Source organism: Quercus robur, chromosome 12, assembly GCF_932294415.1.
Source record: "Quercus robur chromosome 12, dhQueRobu3.1, whole genome shotgun sequence".
NCBI classification, from domain to species: domain Eukaryota; kingdom Viridiplantae; phylum Streptophyta; class Magnoliopsida; order Fagales; family Fagaceae; genus Quercus; species Quercus robur.
The window spans coordinates 30336243-30356976 of record NC_065545.1 but is presented as its reverse complement, the minus strand read 5'-3'; the positions used below and the strand labels follow the sequence as shown (position 1 = coordinate 30356976).

General features: G+C 38.4%; 1 protein-coding gene across 1 annotated transcript; it reads right to left on the bottom strand.

The window, feature by feature from the left end:
• Positions 1 to 259: 259 nt before the first annotated feature.
• LOC126708930 (methylsterol monooxygenase 1-1-like) lies at positions 260 to 5346 on the bottom strand. The gene is made up of 5 exons (XM_050408936.1): positions 4685 to 5346; positions 3875 to 4197; positions 1537 to 1684; positions 1107 to 1139; positions 260 to 635 (listed from the first exon to the last, which is right to left on the bottom strand). The coding sequence occupies exons 1-5, from the start codon at positions 5012 to 5014 to the stop codon at positions 555 to 557; spliced, it is 915 nt and encodes a 304-aa protein (XP_050264893.1). The 5' UTR covers positions 5015 to 5346; the 3' UTR covers positions 260 to 554.
• Between the last annotated feature and the right edge of the window lie 15388 nt (positions 5347 to 20734).

The window sequence follows — 20734 nt, the reverse complement described above, 5'->3', positions numbered from 1 at the left end:
AATGTAATACAGTCCAATATTGAGTTATTGATACAGTAATCCCAACAGCTCATACAAGGCTAAAACTAACCTGACCATCTACAGAAAATAACATGGAAAGGAATGCCTATTATAAAGTTGCATAATGAATCATTTGCACAAAAATCTGACAATTATACCATTGGCAGGTAATCCACAAAAGGAGAAAGTCATATCTCAAAGGACCAGAGACAACACAACATCAACATGCATACCTTATTTTACTTTTGAACTAAAGATAGAAGACCAACACTTTCCTGAAATTCATAAACACAATCCAAGATCCCAAATCCTGAAATTCTGTTTTAAAGCACAAAGTCGAATTCTGAATCTTAGACATTAGAAATCCCTCCCTAAAGCTACACAACATCACCATTTTTAAGAGCCCCAAGTTAATATCCACCTTGGTCACTATGGACTTCTACTTTGACTAGCACACTGATGTTAACTTTCTAAATAGAAGGTTCCAGAATGTTGTCACTAGCAAGAAGCTTAACAAAAAACATTGTTCCAGATAGGGTTCGGCAGTACCACAGCTAGTCGGATTTAAGATCTTGGGTAGAAAAGCGATATGGAACTCCATTCTGCTCACCATTGCCTTTCAATTCCCCTTTCAACTGTATTAGATTAAAAAAAAAAAAAAAAAACGTAAAATAATTAGTAGGAAGAAGAAAATACAAAACCCAAGATAGAAAAGATCTTCCTTGCATAAAACAAAATAAATAATTAATGATCAAAATATAAAATGCAAGGCGGTTCAACCTCCGGGACAACCATTTAATACAGTCTACATAAAGAAGAACATTTACCTGCTTGCTAAATCAATCTGAATAAAATTATGGGGAAACAAGTGTCTAGATAGTTCCTGAGTTACTCAAATTTTGTCTCTCTCAAGATATGAAACTAATCAAGTTGTCAGACTAATTCAAGAATCTTTGAACCATACCAAACAGTTGCATCCAGATTTTCCAAACCCCGCAAATGTTAACAAAAATGTCAAATAGGCTCTAACCAAAATGCCATAGTACATAATTAACATTCTAACAAAAACAAAAGGATAAAGAGAAGGGCGAGGTATTATTGGTTACCTTCTGAAAGATCTTCTTCTGATATCGATAGCCCTGAAGAAAGCAATCATAGAAGAATTATTGCAGAAACATCTTTCAGTTGCAACCATTTTACAATGTGTATGTTAAAACTATGATTAAATGATTAAATTCATCATTTTTTATTAGCTTAAGCTTTTGGAAGAACTAGTAATTTAACATGGTATCAGAGCAGGAGATCCTAAATTTGATCCATGGCTTTACTCTACTTCTCATTTAAAATGTCAAAAAAAAATCCCATGTGTTGGGACCCACTTATCAAGGGGGAATTTAGGCCCACATGTGAGGGAGAGTATTAAACTATGGTTAAATGATTAAATTCAACATTTTCTAGTAAATTAAGCTTTTGGAAGAACCGATAATTTAACAATATACATGGCAAAATAAATTTGTTGAAAAAATTTGATAATACCTTGTCAGTTCCATAAATGTAATCACAGTAGGTGAACACCGAAGCAAAGTTGCTTTGGCTTTGTCCTCCAACATAATGATGGTAGTCATGATACTCAGCACCACCGTAAAAAGGAATGTATTTAGTGGGACTCCAAGGGAAGTCATACCTGTAGTGCAAAACATATGTTCAACATTTTTCTGCTGCCCTCAGTGGTAAAGAATTCCATATAGAAGACAACAAGGATATAGAGTAGCATGTGAAAGTGAAACCATACAACATTTGTACTAATCAACTCCATGATTACCTACCTATAAAAAAAAATGGAGCTGATTGGTACAAAAATCCATACAAAGGAAGAACCATCATAGGTGAATTCCCAAAACATGCAAAACAATGATAGACATGTAATTTAAGCAACCAACTGAATTCCTGGAACATAATAATCCAAGTCAACATTTGTATATTACTTATTCGCTAAACCCACCCAGGGCCAGATGTAATACTCAAAAGACCAAAATATTCATCCGTTAATACCCCACCTACGAAGCAGCAATTATTGTCATCATTGTCTTGTGGCCGGTTCACAACCATCTCGAGGCAAACTACACGGATCCTTTTCCACATAGGCTATCATCTAAAACTCACTTTACTTGGTACTTTTTCTTTCCAGGACTATTTTGATCTCATTAGTCAAACCCACTTGCAGATAACAAAGACCATAGAGCTCTCTTTTTGAATGAACTGCTAAGATCATCCACAATAGTAGTAAAAAATATCAAAAGATGTCTAACTCTCTATTAAACTGAACAGCTAATCACACCAGCCTTTTTTCCACTAAAAATTTCTCTTTCATACTTATTCTTGATGATGTTGGCATACCAATGCATCTTTCTAACTTTCTTTATTAAAAACCTTGCAGCATATCCCATCCTACCCTTACAGCTCCATACAGGTTGCAGAGGCTTTAGTGACTTCTTGGGAAGTTGGCTATCAATTAACCATAAAAAAATTTTAAATAGAAAAATTATAAAAAAATAATAATAAAAAAAAAAATAAAAAACCTTCTTTTTTCCCAAAAGTCACTGGATTAGAACTCTTGCGGGTAGAGTTCTGCAGATGCAATTTACAACCCCGATATGACAATAGGTATCAGGTATGATACAGCACGTACAAAAACATTGATTCAAGGATAAGGAAAACAAGTTTGTAGTTATTTTTTATTATTAAAATAACATTCACTTTCAACACTGCCTCTATTTCTATCAGTCTCTCCCCATGGAAGTGTGGATACTTAAATTACTAGGTTACTTTTCATAATCCTGACCAATATCTTGTCTTTCCTCTCCCTCACTGTAATCAACTTGTAAGTTTTAAGCCTTTAACAACTCTTCTTCATGGTGATTAGTAGATTTTGTAAGACTACTGTGGACTGGCAAGCACACTCTTACCTAAAACTAGCCTAATAACACCCCCCCCCCCCCCCAAAAAAAAAAATAATAATAATAATAAAATTGATGTGGTGCAAAAACAAGAAATAACATCCAAGGAGACTAAAAAAAATGAATTAAAAAGATAGTCAGACTTAAAGTTACTTAATATGCAAAAAGAGTCATAAAGTATCAACAATCATGACAACAATCTCTAGGGACTCCAATAACTAATCAGTTATGTGCACATTGCCAAAGCTTTTACAAAGTTTAATAAAGAAATGATAATCATCATTAAGGCGGTCCTTAGATGGCATGCACAAGACATTTATAAAAAAAATAAATAAATAAAATTTTAAAAATTAAATAAAAAATAAAAAACCTTTATATCAATATTGCATATGTAAAAATTTCAAAGCTGACTTTTAGGGATGGCAACTGATCTGAACTGTAAAATTAAAGTAATTCATGCACCCACAACTATCACCCTCCATCTAAACAGAACAGATTTGTAGACAGAAATTTCCAAGTTTCAGCATATCTTCCTCATACTTTTATATTTGTTAATGTATAAATGATTCGTTTTGCTAATTTGTTTGAGTAAAAATTAACAGTAACTCACTACTCAAAAACAAACTAACAACAAAGCAAAGAACTCCCTTCTCTGCCCCCAGCCATCCCCCACCATCAAAAAAGAAAAATAAAAGAAGAAAAGCAAAAAGGCATAACCCTGACCCTAGGACCCCTCAACAAAAAGGCAAGGCACTATTGAAGATATATGAAATCCAATGTACTTTAAATAGAATTCTATTACTAGAGAAAATAAATAAAGAATGAAAAAAATTCTAAAGTTGGCATCATTTCATCACACTCAACTAAAGCAATAAAGAATAGTAAGCAAGTAAAAGAGTCAAGTGTATCATGCATACCCGCTATGCGTATCAATAGCCTCTATATTCCGCAAAGAAATCCACAACCAGAATGTGATCATGTGACCAGGCACCATGGCTGGCCCAAGGAAAGATGGAATCCCGAGGATCAAAACCTCAGCCCAATGCGCATATGGTGCTGCATATCCGATTGGAGCTGTGTATTCATGGTGAACTCGATGAATCTTTTCATATCCCCATTTGTTATGCAGAAACCTGTGGATCCAGTAATTGGTATAATCCTCTATCAGAAAATATACTACCAACTGTGCAAACATTTCCCATCCTGAAGGCAATGGCAACCCCGCTCGAATCCCAATTATCTGTCGATGAACACAAATTTGCTCAAAATTCAATACTTCAAAAATTATTCCAGAAAGATAAAGAACAGGTCCATGAGTACTAAAATTACCAAAAAGAAAAATCCCCCAAAATAAAAAGGCCCATTATTTCATTCAGAAGTTCAAGATTTTAAGCATAATTAGCCCCCAAAAAAAATCTCATAAATTCAGAAGCTTGCAAATCTCATTAGGCACATGGAAAAGAATTTGCAATGATTACTTCAAATCAGGACAACTGCCAAAAGCTCGAATCATAGAAATTGTTTGACATTACAAACAATCACGGAATTCGTATTGCATTGAAAACCCAGTAAAAATATCACCAAATTTCACAACCCCACAATCACCATTGCAAAGAAATTGAAAACCCAAACAAGCCAAAATTGTAAAATGATCAATAAAACCAGAGATTTGGCAGAGCCCAAAAGCAAAGCCAAATCTCATTCCCAAAAACACAAAAAAAGCGTACCTTAATAGAAGGGTAAGAAACGAGCTGTAGAGGACCAACAACGAGAAGGAAAATGCGCATAACATCCTTGTAGCAACGAAAAATCTCGGGCGAAGACAACCTAACCTTTGGCTGAATCTTGTATCGATCAACTCCAGCCAAGCGAGCGAGCTCAACAAAGATCAGAGGAAAAGGGATCACTGAGAATACAACGAAAAGGAAGATAATGTTGTGGCAGTAAAGGAAGTAGTCGGACTTGTTAGCCGAGTAGTTGAACCAAATGGTCTCCGCCGTAGTCAGGTTGCGGCCAAGTGCCGCCGATGCCTCCTGTATTGTCTCGTACGGCAGCATGTGGACGGTAACTACAATGACAGACCGACGGCGGAGATTTGGTCGAGGAAGTGGGTCTCTCTCTCTGTCTCTCTAAATTCAATGAATTGGCTGACACACACGCGCGCGCACACACACACACACACAAAGAGAGTTTGTGTCTTTGCAATGTTGTTTTGTTTGTGTTTTTTTGGATAGGATGAGAGAGAGAGCAGGTGATATAGAGCGGGGATGAGCTGTACGTGTCTTAAAATATGCGGGAATTTCAAACCACCTATTGTTTTGTGTTATGTGACTGTTAAATTATGAAGAACGCACACCCATTCAAGCCTTTTCCATGGATTTTTCACTGTTTGTGATGTACACGTTTTGAGTTCTAATGGAGTAGGTGTACAGCATATATATATATATATATATAGTAATATATATCATAAATATTAAGTGCTAGGTTTTTTTTTTTTTTTTTTTAGTAAGGGAATTATTGTACAAGTGGGAGGAGTACACTTTATGAGTAGCTACTTTAGGATAGGATTGATGTTAGTTAAAGCATTCTCATTAACATTTCTAAAAAAATTTAGCATTTATCATCTCAAAAACTAATTTTATAATATATAATACATCATTTTACAATATTCCTTCCATCAAAACTTCTATTTTTTTTTTTTAACACTCCATTTAAATATTCTTTCTGTTAAGGACATATTTTATGTTATTGGCTAATCCTTTGACAAAACGCACTTTACTTGTAATTGGGTAATTCTAGGATGTATTCAAATACTTCAAGAAACAAGGTTTCAAGATCAAGTGTTGAAGTCATCAAGTCTGTCCAAGAAATAAGTAAAGAAGTGCTAAGTTTTTAAAACTCGATAGCTACTCGACACCTCTCGATAGCTAGGCTATCTATCGAGCCTCTTAAGGTGTTTCTTATCGCAATCTCGACACCTTCTCAATAGCTGGTCAATCGATCGAGAAAGTTCATATCCCCTGGATAGCTTCTCGACATCTGGTGGATCAATTGAGCCTCATCTCTTGTGTCTGATGTTTTAATCCTCGACACCTTCTCGACACCTTATCTGTCGAGCTTTACAAATTTTAAATTTTCAGATCTGATTTTCAGCTCATGATGACATGTATGTGTAGGGTTTCTTTTTTCACAACCCTAGACCTATATAAGGCTTATTTTAGAGGCCGTCACATATGAGAATATAAGGAAAACATATGCAAAATTTGACAAATGCCTTATTCTTTCTGAAAGAAGCTACTACGTCTTTGCGCCTTAGGGTTTTGTAACCAAGTGCTTCTTGATCTTCATTGTTGATGAAGTGAAGAACTTTGCAGCCAACATTCTTCTTCCTTAAGTTGGTGAGTAAGTTATGTACTAGGATTCGTGCAAAGGAGTTAGTTACGTACTGGAATTTGTGCATCAAAAGGGTGGCGTTCATATATTGAAGAGTTCAGAGGTTCTGAAGCGGTAGAAGGTTTCTGTTGTGAGTTCATCTACGGGGATTGTAGAGTCAAGGGACAAAGGTTTTGTACTAGATCTGAAACTTCTCTTTTCTATAGTAGTTGCTTTTCAGGAAGGTTTCTCCCCAGGTTTTTTTTTTTTTTTTTTTTTTTTTACTGTGAAACTAGTTTGTTTCATTGGTTTTCCTGGGTTATCATATCTTGTCTTATTTATTTTTCTGCTACATGATTTTGACATGATATTGATGTTTGTTTGTTTTAACAAGTTTTATTGATAATAAATCTAATTAACAACTTGGATTTAAAACTTGTTAATTCTATTAATCGGGGTCTAAATTTCCCAACACTTTCTTTATTCATTTTTTATTTTTCCTTTCTCTCTCCTCTGTATCTCTCTTTCTCTCCTCTGTCTCTCTCTCTTTATTAAACAAATAATTTTTTTTTTTTTTTTTTTACAATCTAGCAGCCCACTGTAGCTGGATTGCAAAATGAATAGGATTTAAGAGCTTTGATAGAGTATACTTTTGATCTTTTGATGCTAAAATTTAGTATTTATAGCATTTGAGAGTGTTGATGAGAATGCTCTTATATACTAGTAGATGGATATTTTTAGTATTTGTTTGGTTGGAGATTTTTTGGTGAGGGAGAAAAAAGAGGAGAGAACATGTCACTTTTCTCGTGTTTAATTTGTATGTGTTATAAAAATGTTGTAAATATAATAACATTGTTTTCTAAATAATGGATTAGATTGAGTAAGTACACAATATATATACTAAGTATCTGTTTGGGAACAACTTATTTAGTAGAACTGAAAACTTTTTGCAGAAAGTACTGTAGATAAAACTAAAATGTGGCTGAACTAGTACAGTGAGACTCATCAATAGTACCAAAAAATGTAATGGGACTCAAGAATAGTAGCAAAAATAAATTAAATAGTAAAAAAAACTGATTTTTTAAGACAATGCCAAACGCACACTAATTTATTATAAATCTTAGGTGCTAGCTTTTTTTGTTTTTGAGTAAGGGAGTTATCAAACTTGTGGGACACTTTTTCTTATTTTGATAAATAAAAATAAAAATAACTAAAAATTAAAAAAAAAAAAAAAAAAAAGATGTATGTTGTTATCGTAATAAAGTAGTCTAGTTGTATGACCAATATGTTAGAGCAACCGAATCAGCTCTTCTAAAAGATTCTGTCTATTTTACACACAAACACCTACTTTTCTATTTTACACCATCACTTTTACAAAACATCCACATCAGTTTGTCTATTTTACAAGATATTTCAATAAAATATTCATTCTCCATCAATTTTTTATTATTTTCCCTAATGGTCATACTTTTTAATTTAAACTTATATTTTAAGTAAACTATCAACACCGGAGGCTCGCCCAATGGAGCCACTTGTGCTGGAGGTTCGATGGTCGAACAGCTGAAATGGTGTTTCCAACAACCGTCGCTAGATCGGAGTCTCCGCCCACTGTGCCACCAGCACTGGTGGCTAGACCACCAAAATAGTGGCTTTGCTGATAGCCAACAGATCAATGTCTTCAACCATCATTCTGCCATCAATGAAATATTTCGGTGTGTCATTTTAGGGTACGCATTGGGGAGATATATATATATATATATATATATATATATATATATATATATATATATATGATAGGGATAAATCCCAAAATAGATGGATCCAATTAACGGAGATAGTCATAAGTGACGGAGTCGCCAAAAGAGATGGCCTACTTGTTTTACCAACCAAAGAACTAGCAGACGAACTCATAACCTGGATGGAAAGGCAGGGCGACAAATGGACTCCTTAAAGTAGACGAATCCAAGGGAGACAGTTTGTTGAAGCCACGTGGTACTTATGTGGCACGAGTGGTCTCCAAGAATCCTAATATGGAAATATCTTGCATTCTATGCCCAACCATAATCAGAGGAATCCTTACAAAGAAAGAATCTCATAAAATACAAGTATTAATGAGAATCTTCTCTTCAAGAAAATACCTTCTCCACCAAGAAACAGACGTCAGCTCTACAATACTATAAAAACCCCCCAAAACACTCATAAATCAAGGTACGCATGATTCCCCAGCTCTTGCACTTTAGAGTTGTAGAAATTCTCTTTCTAACTTAATCTTTGGAGGGTATTTGGCCGATACTACATCGGTACTCTCTGTAAGGTTTTTTTTTCTGTATTTTTGTTTCGCAAGTTCCATCAAGAGCACATGAGGACCATTCGACTCACTGACGATTTTTTGCATCATCAATTGGTGCTGTCTATGGGAACCGCGATAGTAGCCATATTACCGCTTCCCAGACAATGAGTTGTATGGTACTCACACGCTCGATGGCAACCAACAACAATTAAGAAGGTGAACCATGCACTACTGCCCTCGAAAGGCAGGTACAGACTCTAGCCAAGGTTGTGGAATGCCTTACCCAGCAAAACCACGACCTGGAAGAACAACTACATCAAAGAAACGCTGGGCCCAATAATCAGGGAGAGGAGCAAGAGGGTACCAGCCCCCAGTACATCACCAAAAGGCGAGATCGAGAAAGACTAGAGGGCAGCAATGCCCTTAGCAAACAAGAGCGACAGGACACCAGCTGTCCATTTGTCGCAGACACAGCACCACCGCACATGGTTTGTAGAGATGCAGATGATGAAGGAAATGATGGACTTCATGATAATCGGCCTCAAGGGATGGGTGTCAAACGACCTCGACAAGCTAGCTCACCAGATAGATTCACCCTTTACAGTGCCCGTCACTACATTCCCCCTTCCAGCAAAGTTTCATATGCCACAGATAGAAGCCTATGACGGGTCTAAGGATCCCTTGGATCACTTAGAGTCATTCAAAACTTTCATGCTCTTACAAGGTGTTCCGGATGAGATCATATACTGAGCTTTCCCAACTACGCTGAAAGGTCCCGCCAGGGTATGGTTCAGTAAATTGACACTTAACTCTATCAGTACCTTTAAGGAGCTAAGTGGGCAATTTGCATCGCACTTTATAGGAGCACAGGTACAAGAAATCCACTGCATGCCTGATAAGCATCAAGCAATGAGAGGACGAGACACTGAGGTCCTACATAGCACACTTCAACAAAGAAGCCCTTTCAATAGATGAAGCTGATGACAAGATACTTGTTGCTGCTTTTACCAATGGCTTACAGAAGGGGAATTTTTTGTTCTCCTTATACAAAAATGACCCAAAAACCATGTCAAATGTACTTTACTGAGCCACTAAGTACATGAACGCAGAAGATGCACTACTAGCCCAGTAGGAAAAACCCAAGAAGAAGGATAAGCAGGAAGATGCACGACAGGAAAGAATGTGGAAGATGACTAGGACTAGAGACTGACAGGAGGATAGGCGCTTCAAACCGCCCACTAAAAGGTTTACTAATTTCACCCCGCTGACTACCCCGATTGATCAAGTCCTAATGCAAATCAAGGACGATACGACCTTGACGTGGCCTGACAAGTTAAAGAGAGATCCTAACAAGGAGGTCCAAAGACAAGTACTGTCGTTTTCATCGTAACCACGATCACAACACATTTGAATGCTACAACTTGAAGTAACAGATCGAGAAAGGACGACTCGTACCGACCAATGCACCATTCGTTGGGTTCGGAGGCACGAAAGTATACCCCATTGGGGGCAATTACATTACCTTTATCGGTCAGAGATTACCCTCAACATATTACTAAGGATGTTACTTTCCTTGTCATCGACTACTCATCCGCTTACAATACCATATTGGGCTGACCTACACTAAATTTGTGAAAGGCCGTTACTTCAACCTATCACCTGATGATCAAGTTCCCCACAGAATACGGGGTAGGAGAGGTACGTGGAGACCAAGTAGCAACATGCAAATGCTACATAGCGATGTTGGAGATGGATAACCATTTACAGACTCTGAGGATAGAAGAGCAACGGACAATTGCAAAGCCCGTTGAGAAGTTGAAGGAGATACTTCTCGATGACTCCAAACCTGAGTGGACAACCAAGATTGGCACCTTCGCCAGTCCACCCATTCGTCAAGTGCTCATGACCTTCCTAAGAGAGAACCAGGATATCTTTGCTTAGAGCCACAAAGACATGCCCAGGATCGACCCCTCAGTCATGGTTCATAGGTTGAACGTATCACCCTCTTTTCCCTCTATCTGCCAGAAGAAAAGAGTGTTTGCCCAAGAGCGAGACAAAGTTATAGCGGAAGAAGTCCGCAAGTTGCAAGATACAGAGTTCATAAGGGAAGTATACTATCCCAATTGGCTAGCCAATGTAGTGATGGTCAAAAAGATTAGCGGAAAGTGGAGGATGTGTGTAGATTTCACAGAGTTAAACCAAGCCTGCCCCAAAGATAGCTACCCATTCCCACAGATCGACGTCATGGTGGACTCAACAGCGAGGCACCAGTTATTGAGCTTCATGGATGCTTTCTCTGGCTACAACTAGATCAAGCTAGATGACGTTGACTAGGAGAAAACTTCATTCATCACCAGCCAAGACCTCTTCTATTATAAAGTGATGTCATTCGGCCTCAAGAACGCAGGAGCAATGTATCAAAGGCTCATGAACAAGATATTTACACATCAAATTGGAAGGAATGTCCAAGTCTACATGGACGATATGTCGGTGAAAATTCAAAGGGAAGATCATCATTTGGAAGACCTCAAGGAGACCTTCGATATACTTTGTTCTTATAACATGAAGCTCAATCCAAGCAAATGCGCATTCAGGGTAATGATTAGAAAATTCCTAGGATTCATGGTGTCTTAAAGGGCATTGAAATCAACCCAAACAAGATCTGGGCCATAATGGAAATTACACCACCTAAGAATGTAAAGGAAGTACAAAGCCTCAACGGCAAGGTAGAGGCACTAAACAGGTTTGTATCGAGAGCAACAGATAAATACTTGCCTTTCTTATGCATATTGAAAAAGTCCTTCGAATGGACGATCGAATGTCAACAAGCGTTCGAGGACTTAAAAGCTAACCTCTCTTCCCCACCGTTGCTAAGTCCTTCCAAACCTAGAGAGGAGTTGTTTTTCTACCTGGTCGTCTCCATAGCTACGGTCAGTGCAGCCTTAGTCAAAGAAGAGGAAAGGGTGCAGAAGCCTGTGTACTATACTAGCCGAGCACTTCAGGGCACAGAGGAAGAATACCCCCCGATGGAGAAGCTAGCCTTCACCTTAATTATCGCAGCTCGCAAACTTAAACCCCATTTCTAGGCCCATACGGTGGTTGTCTTAACAGACCCCTACGAAGAGCAATGAGTAATCTGGAAGCCACCGAACGGATGGCACTATAGGTAATCGAGTTAAGCGAATTTGACATTCAATATCACCCTCGCACTGCAGTGAAGGGACAGGTAGCTGCTGACTTCATCGCGGAATTCACTGATATGGAAGGCCAGGGGGCAGAGAAGTGTCCTCAATGGAGTATCTATATGGACGGATCATCCAATAGGCAAGCTGACGATGCAGGAATAATGATCCACTCTCTAGAAGGGGACGAGATCGAGTGCATGGTTCATCTCGACTTCCCTACAACCAATAATAAGGCGGACTACGAAGCTTTAGTGTGGGACTAGACCTCGCTAAAGCAGCAGGGGCCACAAGTGTGATTGTTTATTATGACTCTCAGGTAATCACGAGTCAGGTGAACCGTGACTATGAGTGCAAAGGTGAACAGATGTAGAAGTACCTAGAGCAAGTAAGGAAATGGGTAGAGAACGACCTTTAAGCCAAGTTTGTTCAAATCCCAAGGAAAAAGAACGAGCAAACAGACCGTCTTGCCAAGGCCGCATCAGCGGAACACATGTTCATCTCCAGTAAGGTATTTTCTTTTGTTTAGCTTTTGCCCCTGATAGATGGCATGGTTGTACAGTTAATAGGTTTGGAAGGCAACTGAACTGCACCAATAGTTTTGTATCTAAGAGACGGCACACTACCTGACAATAAAGAGACCGCAAGGAAGTTGAAGGTCCAAGCAACACGATTTGTCCTAATAAAGGATATACTGTATAAAAGAGGATTCTCCCAACCGTACCTGAGATGCCTAACCACAGAGGAAGCAAATTATGTCATGAGGGAACTTCACGAAGGAATCTGCGGGAACCATTCGGGATCACGGTCGTCAGTACACAAGCTGATTCGAGCAAGATACTATTGGCCTATCATGCAGAAGGATGCCTAAACTTATGTCAAAACCTGCGACGAGTGTCAAAAGTTCAGCAACATCATTAGACAGCCAACAGAAGAGCTTACTTCGATGACGGCCTCGTTACCTTTTGCTTAGTGGGGGCTGGACATCATGGGCCTTTTCCCAACCGCAATAAGACAGGTTAAGTTCCTAGTGGTCGGTATAGATTACTATACCAAATGGGTGGAAGTTGAAGCACTAGCCACCATCACGGAGAAAAACATACGAAACTTTGTCTAGAGAAACATTATTTGCAAGTACAAAATCCCTAGAGTTTTGGTCTTAGACAACGGAAATCAATTCGACAATGAGTCATTCAAAGATTTTTGCTCACAGTTAAGAATCAAGAATCATTACTCCTCGCTTGCCCACCCTCAGGCCAACTGGCAAGTTGAGGTTATGAACCGATCCTTGCTCAAAATCATCAAGACTCAGCTCAAAGGGGCAAAGGGTATATGGCCAGACGAGCTGCCAAGTGTACTATGACATACAAGTCGACAGCAAGGACACCTACAGGGGAAACACCCTTCTGACTAGCATACGGAAGCAAAGCTATCTCTATTGAGATCGGACTCACAAGCTTCAGAGTGGAGAATCATGATAAGAGTAGGAATGATGAGGCCATACGCCTACAACTGGACTTAGTGGATGAGGTAAGAGCAACAGCCGAGCTAAGGTTAACACGATACTAAGACCTCATGGCCAAGCATTACAATTCTAGAGTCAGGCACAGGGACTTTCAAGTTGGAGATCTTGTCCTGAGGAAGGTGATGAGCGCCACAAGAGATCCCTCCCAAGGAAAGCGAGGGCCCAATTGGGAAGGACCTTACAGAATCACTTCGTGGTAGAGGAAAGATATCTATCACTTGGAAACACTTGACGGTCAAAAATTGCATCACCCATGGAACACCGAGCACCTAAAAAAATATTACCAGTAGACGATAGCATACATACCACCACTCCTTATTTCCAGTTTATTTCTTCCTAGTCATTTTTATTGTCTACAGCACTTTTAGCCATAATAATTTTTGGCTTATGCACTTGTTTACCATAATAAGAGGAGTTATTTAGATATATCATGTGTATATATATATTTCTACAAAATCACATCTACAACTAAGTCCTAAAGTGGTCGGATTCAAAAATCCCAAGGGATACCTTGAAATTTATAAAAGTCCTTAAATGGACGAATACAAGGAAATCCCAAGGGATAACCTAAAGTTTATACAAGTCCTTGAGTGGACAGATACAAGGAAATCCCAAGGGTTAACTTGAAATTTATATAAGCCCTTAAGTGGACAAATTCAAAAATTCCAGGGGATAACTTGAAATTTATATGTCCTTAACGAACTCAACAAAGATCACAAGGGATAACTTGAAATTTATACAAGTCCTTAAGTGGACGGATTCAAAGACACCCCAAGGGGTAACCTAAGATTTATAAGTCCTTATTGAAACCCCAAAGGGTGAGCTTGAGAAATACATAATTTCTTAAGTGGACGAATTCAGGGATACCCATGAGTACCTTGAGAAACCTGTTAAGTTGAATTTATGAAATGAACAGATCATTGCAACTTTAGAAGGTTTATTAAAGCCCCATATATAAGATGGACGAATGATAAGCTAGGGTTATTTATTAAAATCCAAAGGCGGACGAACCATGGTCATCTCGAAAATCTGTTAAGTCCAACCCGTGATGTGGATAGACCATGGTCATCTTGAAAATCTACTAAGTCCAACCAATGAGGTGGACGGACCTTGGTCATCTTGAAAATTTACTAAGTCCAGCTTATCAAGTGGACGGACCATGATCACCCTAGAATATTCTTGGGTTGAAACATCTAACAAGTTCCCTAAAATCTACAAAGCCAACAGGTATAAGTTCCAAGATTTTTTAGGTAGAACAGAAGTTCATAAACTTATAAATAAAAACCCAAAAAATTGTGGGCAATGTTAAAGATTACATAACCATTGTTCTCAAAATGATTTCTACAATAAAATAAAAATAAAAAACAAGACCCAATAGTAAATTTTACAAAAAACACTAAGGCTGGTTGATAGGGGTGTCTTCATTCATGACTTTTTCATGCTCGGCTGGCCCATCCTCCCCCCTAATAAGATGGTTCTTGTCCATAACGGACTTGACCTGCTTATCTTCAGGAGCCATCTCTCCGTCACCTTAAACGTTAGGCATGGGGTCGGCCTCGAGGATCTCATCAGTACCTTCATGGTCGATGGTTCTAGCCGGAGTTTGGGCCATATTGTCCAAAGACACCTGCGACATGTCCAAATCAGGGTAAAGAGATTTAACCTGATGAAGGCACTCCTAAAAGTCGTTGTCGTAGCAGTCGCTGAGATTGGTAAGAAAGCCGTCAGAATTACGAAACTCTGTCATCCCGTCTTCCTTATCCCAACAGACTTGCTCCCTTAACTTGGAAATCTCTCACTCATTGTCTTAGAGCACTTTCCTCAATTTGTCAGCAAGAATCTCTGACTCTTCCAGAGCTTTCTTGGTCATGGAAAGCTTTTTGACTTGTGATTCTTTCCAAGCCCTAAGCTCATTCAACTCCGTCTCAGCAATCTCAGCCTTTTCCTTCAAACAGTCAACCTATTTCTCTCAAGCCAGACAACGGTCCATCAGACCTTTCATCATTATCACCCCTCTATAAGAAGTTAAAATAAGGTTAGAAATAAGAACAATAGTTGAAGAACGGAAGGGAAGGAGGACAATTGCGCACTTAAGCCAAGCCAAAGAGACTTAACTCCCCCATGGCCTCAGTGGCATGGTTACCAAAGCCTTTATAGTCGTCGTCCTTAATGATGGAAGATAGAAGCCCCATAACATATCGCGGATCCTTACGAAGAAGAGGGGGGCACTGCTCAAGGACGAGACCTTTGGCCGTCATCAAGCCCTTGCCGACGCCATGATGGACAGGATGAGGCACCTGGGTAGCTACAGGCGTCTCTCTGATGGTGATCGCAGCTACTTCTTTGAGTTTCTTTGGTGGACGGTCACCCTTATCCATCAACTTCCACTTTATAAACGGTTTAGCTTGCGCCGTCCCTTTAGTAGGGGGCACGACCCCCTCCAACTGCTTCTTTGCACGTTTAGCAACTTGTTTACAAATGAAGGCTCTCATCTTACCATCGTCCATTTCGGCACCAAAGGGAACGAGAGGAGAGAGTTAGACAAGATTCAAAAAGAATAAAGAATAAATAATAATAAAAAATAAACAACGGACTCACGTTTGTGAGAGGTCTAGTTGTAGCGACGGGCTATGTCTATAGGCATAGGGCCTTCACAATACCAGTGGAAAGTGTATAAGTTGACGAGCTGTTTCTAGGTCCTCCTTTCCAAGGGGATACAAAAGATTTTCTCCAAAAAATTCCACTACTCGAGGGTAACCTCTGGACGATCCTAGGCTACAACAAAAATGAACCTTAAGTTAGACAACAATAAATATGTGTAAGTAATGTACAAACTAAGTAAATGGACACCTACCAGACAGAGGCACTATACCCCAAGTTCTATCAAGAATAGGCATATCCTGCCGTTCACCAGGGTGACACACCCAATTGTCTCCTTGGACGAAAAAATACCGGTTCTTCCAATTTCGGTTGGAGTCAGGGGTCTCATACACTATCATTAGTGATGGTTTCCTTGCCAGGAAACTATAGATGCCCTGGGACTTAACTATCTCTGACGAATGATAACAATCGAAGAACTCCTCCAAGGTTAAGCGAAGGCTCCCCTTACTTAATACCCCATACAATACCTCGGCACCAAGAAAGATTCTCCAAGCTTTCGAAGAAATCTGGGTGATGGCTAGCCCTAGATATTGGGCTAGGTGATGGTGGAGTGCACTCAAAGGTGGCCTAAACCCAACCTTGAACATTTGCTCATACATCCCAACATCAGGGGCATCAAGGTAGTAGCACTTCTCAAATTTGTATGGCAAACAGATAGGGACATCAACGGGAATTTGATACCTATCCCATAAGGTGTTGAAGTGTTTTCTTTGTATGGTCGAACTAAAATCATCGATCGTCCATATTAGGGGGAGGACGAAGTTCCTAAGGCCATCGAGGCCGACAACGGTTCTAAGTGGGGACTCGTTGCTCTCCTCGTTGCCTGAAACTTCATCCATATCATTCTCAAACTCGTCCTCGTCCAAATCCTCATCTTCCTCCTCGGAAGGTGAGTTGGCAGACAGATCCCTTTCAGGGTATGAGGCACCGGGGTCGTATTGACCTGACGGGTACACTTCATCGCAGCCCGCTCCTTTGCAGACATACGATTGTTCACTCAATGCTTCACTAGGCATCTATTACACCTACAAGTGACGGATAAATTCCTAAGACTCTACAAGTCTATATACACGATGGTCACATAAGTCTTGAATAAAAGAAAGAAAAAGGAAAAATATATAGGATAGGAGCATTTACAGGTGTACGGTGCGAATAGAAGACATGGTGGTATGGTGAAAGGATGCGCTGAGATGACGGATCGACAGATTCTCATAAGTGATGGTCGAGCTCTAACTCTGGGAATTAGCAACAAAGGTAGAAATGGGGGAAGAAGACAACATATATAAATATATATATATATATATATAAATAGAAGAAATTGCACGAAAAACGAAGTGACGCTTCGATCCGAGTAACTAACCACTAAAATGGTGCCATGTGTCCCCTCAACATTTATGACTCTCAACTACCCTTTCAATCAAAACACAACTCCCTAGAACTAGGTGAAGCCGTCACCCTATGTGTCCAGCTAGAATACCAGGCGACGGACTCGTGGGGGGAGGGGGCAGCTGATAGGGATAAATCCCAAAGTAGACGGATCCAATTAATAGAGACAGTCATAAGTGACGGAGTCGCCAAAAGAGACGGCCTAGTTGTTCTACCAACCAAAGAACTAGCAGATGGACTTATAACCTGGACAGAGAGGCAGGGCGACGAATGGACTCCTTAAAGTAGACGGATCCAAGGGAGACGGTTTGTTAAAGCCACGTGGAAACTATGTGGCACGAGTGGTCTCTAAGAATCCTAATATGGAAATATCATGCATTCTACGCCCAACCATAATCAAAGGAATCCCTACTAGGAAAGGATCCCATAAAATACGAGTATTAATGAGAATCTTCTCTACAAGGAAATACCTTCTCCACAAAGAAATGGAGGTCAGCTCTACACTACTATAAAATCCCCAAAACCCTCATAAATCAAGGTACGCATGATTCCCCAACTTTGGCACTCTAGAGTTGTAAAAATTCTCTTTCTAACTGAACCTTCGGAGGGTATTTGTCCGGTACCATACCAGTACTCTTCGTAAGGTCTTCTTTGTGTTTTTGTTTCGCAGGTTCCATCAAGAGCACGTGAGGACCGTTCGACTCACTGGCAATTTTTTCATCATCAATATTGTACGGCACTAGGCCTCCAGAGCAATTTGGGCCTTAGACCCAAGCTATACGGTATGTCCCGCAATTCCTGGCACCCATGTCAGAAACTGGGCTTAAGGCCCACTAGGGCCATGGGCGCAAATCCTGCAGTATTGTGTTTGGCCCAAAACTTGTTGGGTCGATCGTTGAAATATGTACTTATCAATTCGTGTCCGGGAAGTTGCCCGGCACATCCCATCTCCTATGTGTGTGAGTGCTCGGGAAGGCCATATCCTGGATGCTCGGTGACTCATTAACAAATTCCGCCCCCGAACATCATCCTTCCCTTGAAGTAGGAACCAATTCCAATGCCACTCACACCATGCCTCACTCCCAACTAAACATCCACTTAGCGATAATAATATTGGACCTCCATTCCCACTAGCCTTAAGTGTAATCATGATTTTCCCACTAATTTTGGACTATAAATATATGAGGCTAAGGAAAGGGAGGGGGGGGAGGGTTGAAAGTCTGAAATGAGAGTCTCGAATCAAGATTAATAGCTACAAAGAGTGAGAGGAAAGCAATACAGAGGTTGTAAAAATATTGCTGGGTCTCTAGGTTAGAATCACCCAAAGTAGGAAATCCAAAGCCCACATTATAAGTATATTGTGAGCCTAAGAGCAAGACTAGTCTATTAAGCTCATTTGAGGTGCGCACAAATATATATATATATATATATTTATATATATATATATATATTTATATATATATTATTTACTATCAGTATGATTTTAGTTTTTAAAAAATGTATTGATTGGAATTAAAAATTATAATACAGACTTTAACAAAATTTCAAATAAAATCATGTTTGTTTGAAAAAAAAACACAATTATAATTCTTTTATAATTAAATTATATTGTAGAGATATTTACAAGTAAGGAAGCTTCAAGGAAGCTTCCTTTCCCCTCAACTTTAACTCCCACCACTAAAACTTCTGACCCTTTTTTTTATTTTTTCCTTTTCTATCTCACAAAATCACATCTTTCTCTCTACTTCCATGGTCTTTTCTCTTCATTTTTTTTTTTTTTTGATCTTTTCCTTTGTCGTAGCTCTCAAGCACTTGTTTCTCTCTTCTCTAATGGCAACAGCAAGCTTTCCACGAGCAAAGAAAGCAGCAAGCTCTTCATGCCAGTGGTGACGGTGGCTTCGATTTTAGTTTGGGTTTGGGTTGATGGGTTTTTTGTTGAAAGTTTGATTTTGGGTTCTAAGTTGTTGAGTTTTCCATTGAAGGTTTGATTTTGGGTTTGGATTGATTTTTGGTTTGATTTTTCTATGTTTTTGGTTGATTTTGTGATTGAAATATCATGGGTTGTGGTGGTGGTGATTGAGTGGTGGTTAGGCGGTGTTGAGAGTATGTGGGGGAAGAGAGACTAATGAGAGCAGAGGTGAGAGAAAAAATTAATAAAATAGTAATATACACATCTACAGTAACCGTGCAAATAGGCACGGTTACTGTAGCAAATGTGTATATTTACACAACAATAGTCGGACTAATGTGGAGCAGATTTAGGAAATATTGTGTAAATTTTGCATCTTTTTTCTATTTTGCACAATTTTGCACCCATTGATGTGAGTGCTTTTAGAGTATTTGCATAAGCTCATGCAATTTTTTTTTTTTTTTGTCTATTTTAGAATAAGAATATACTTTTTTTTATTTAACATACTTAATTTTAAAAATATACCACATTAAACTATCTATTTTACACTACATTTCATTAAAACACTATTTCCTTACCAATTTTTTTTTTTATTATTTAAAATCATATCTCTCTTTTCCTCACGGGTGAAGTAAAATACTATTAAAATATACATTTATAAAGTTAGAGTAACTGTGTAATACACGGTTGTTGTAGCAAAAATATAAATATACACATTTATAGATTGATTGATGTGGATAGTTTTTGGACTATTTTTTTTAATGTATATTTTAAAAAAAAATTCAATTATTTATTAGTTAGCATGCAAAAATTTTATACATAATTTGACTTTATTTCTTAAATATATGTAAAAATATTATCTAGTGGAGTAATAAACGGTGTCAATTGATGCACTAGTCTTTCCTTTTTGTAATAATTGTAGTAATTCATTGGTGAGTAGTTTTCTTGGGCTGTTCTTCTTTATCATCATATAATTACGTTCATGGGTGGGTTTTAGTTAGCTTAATTGATAAAGTCTCTGATAGTTGAATAAGAGATTTGAGATTCAATCCCCGCCTACATCAAAAACTAATTTGTATATTGATCTGATGATAAAAAGCTATTATTAGAAGCAGATGCCATAGGTTGTGAAACTCTCAAAAAAAAAAAAATTTGTTCGTGGGATTTCTAATCTAATAAAATAGTGTTTTCCTAAATAATTACATGAGAACCACATGTTTCCTTGAAAAAAAAAAAGGTACTTTCTTTATTAAAAAAACGATTATGACTTATGAGCCAATTAAAAGAGAGTTGGGAAAGTATCAGTGTATTACACGATTCCAAACAATTAATCATAAGGTCTTGCAATTGTTAATAAATCATTTTAGAAAAAGTTTGACATCAATTTTATGAAAAATAAAAAAATTCAAAAAAAAATAAAAAAAATTTTTTTTTTTTTCTTTTTCCCTTAAT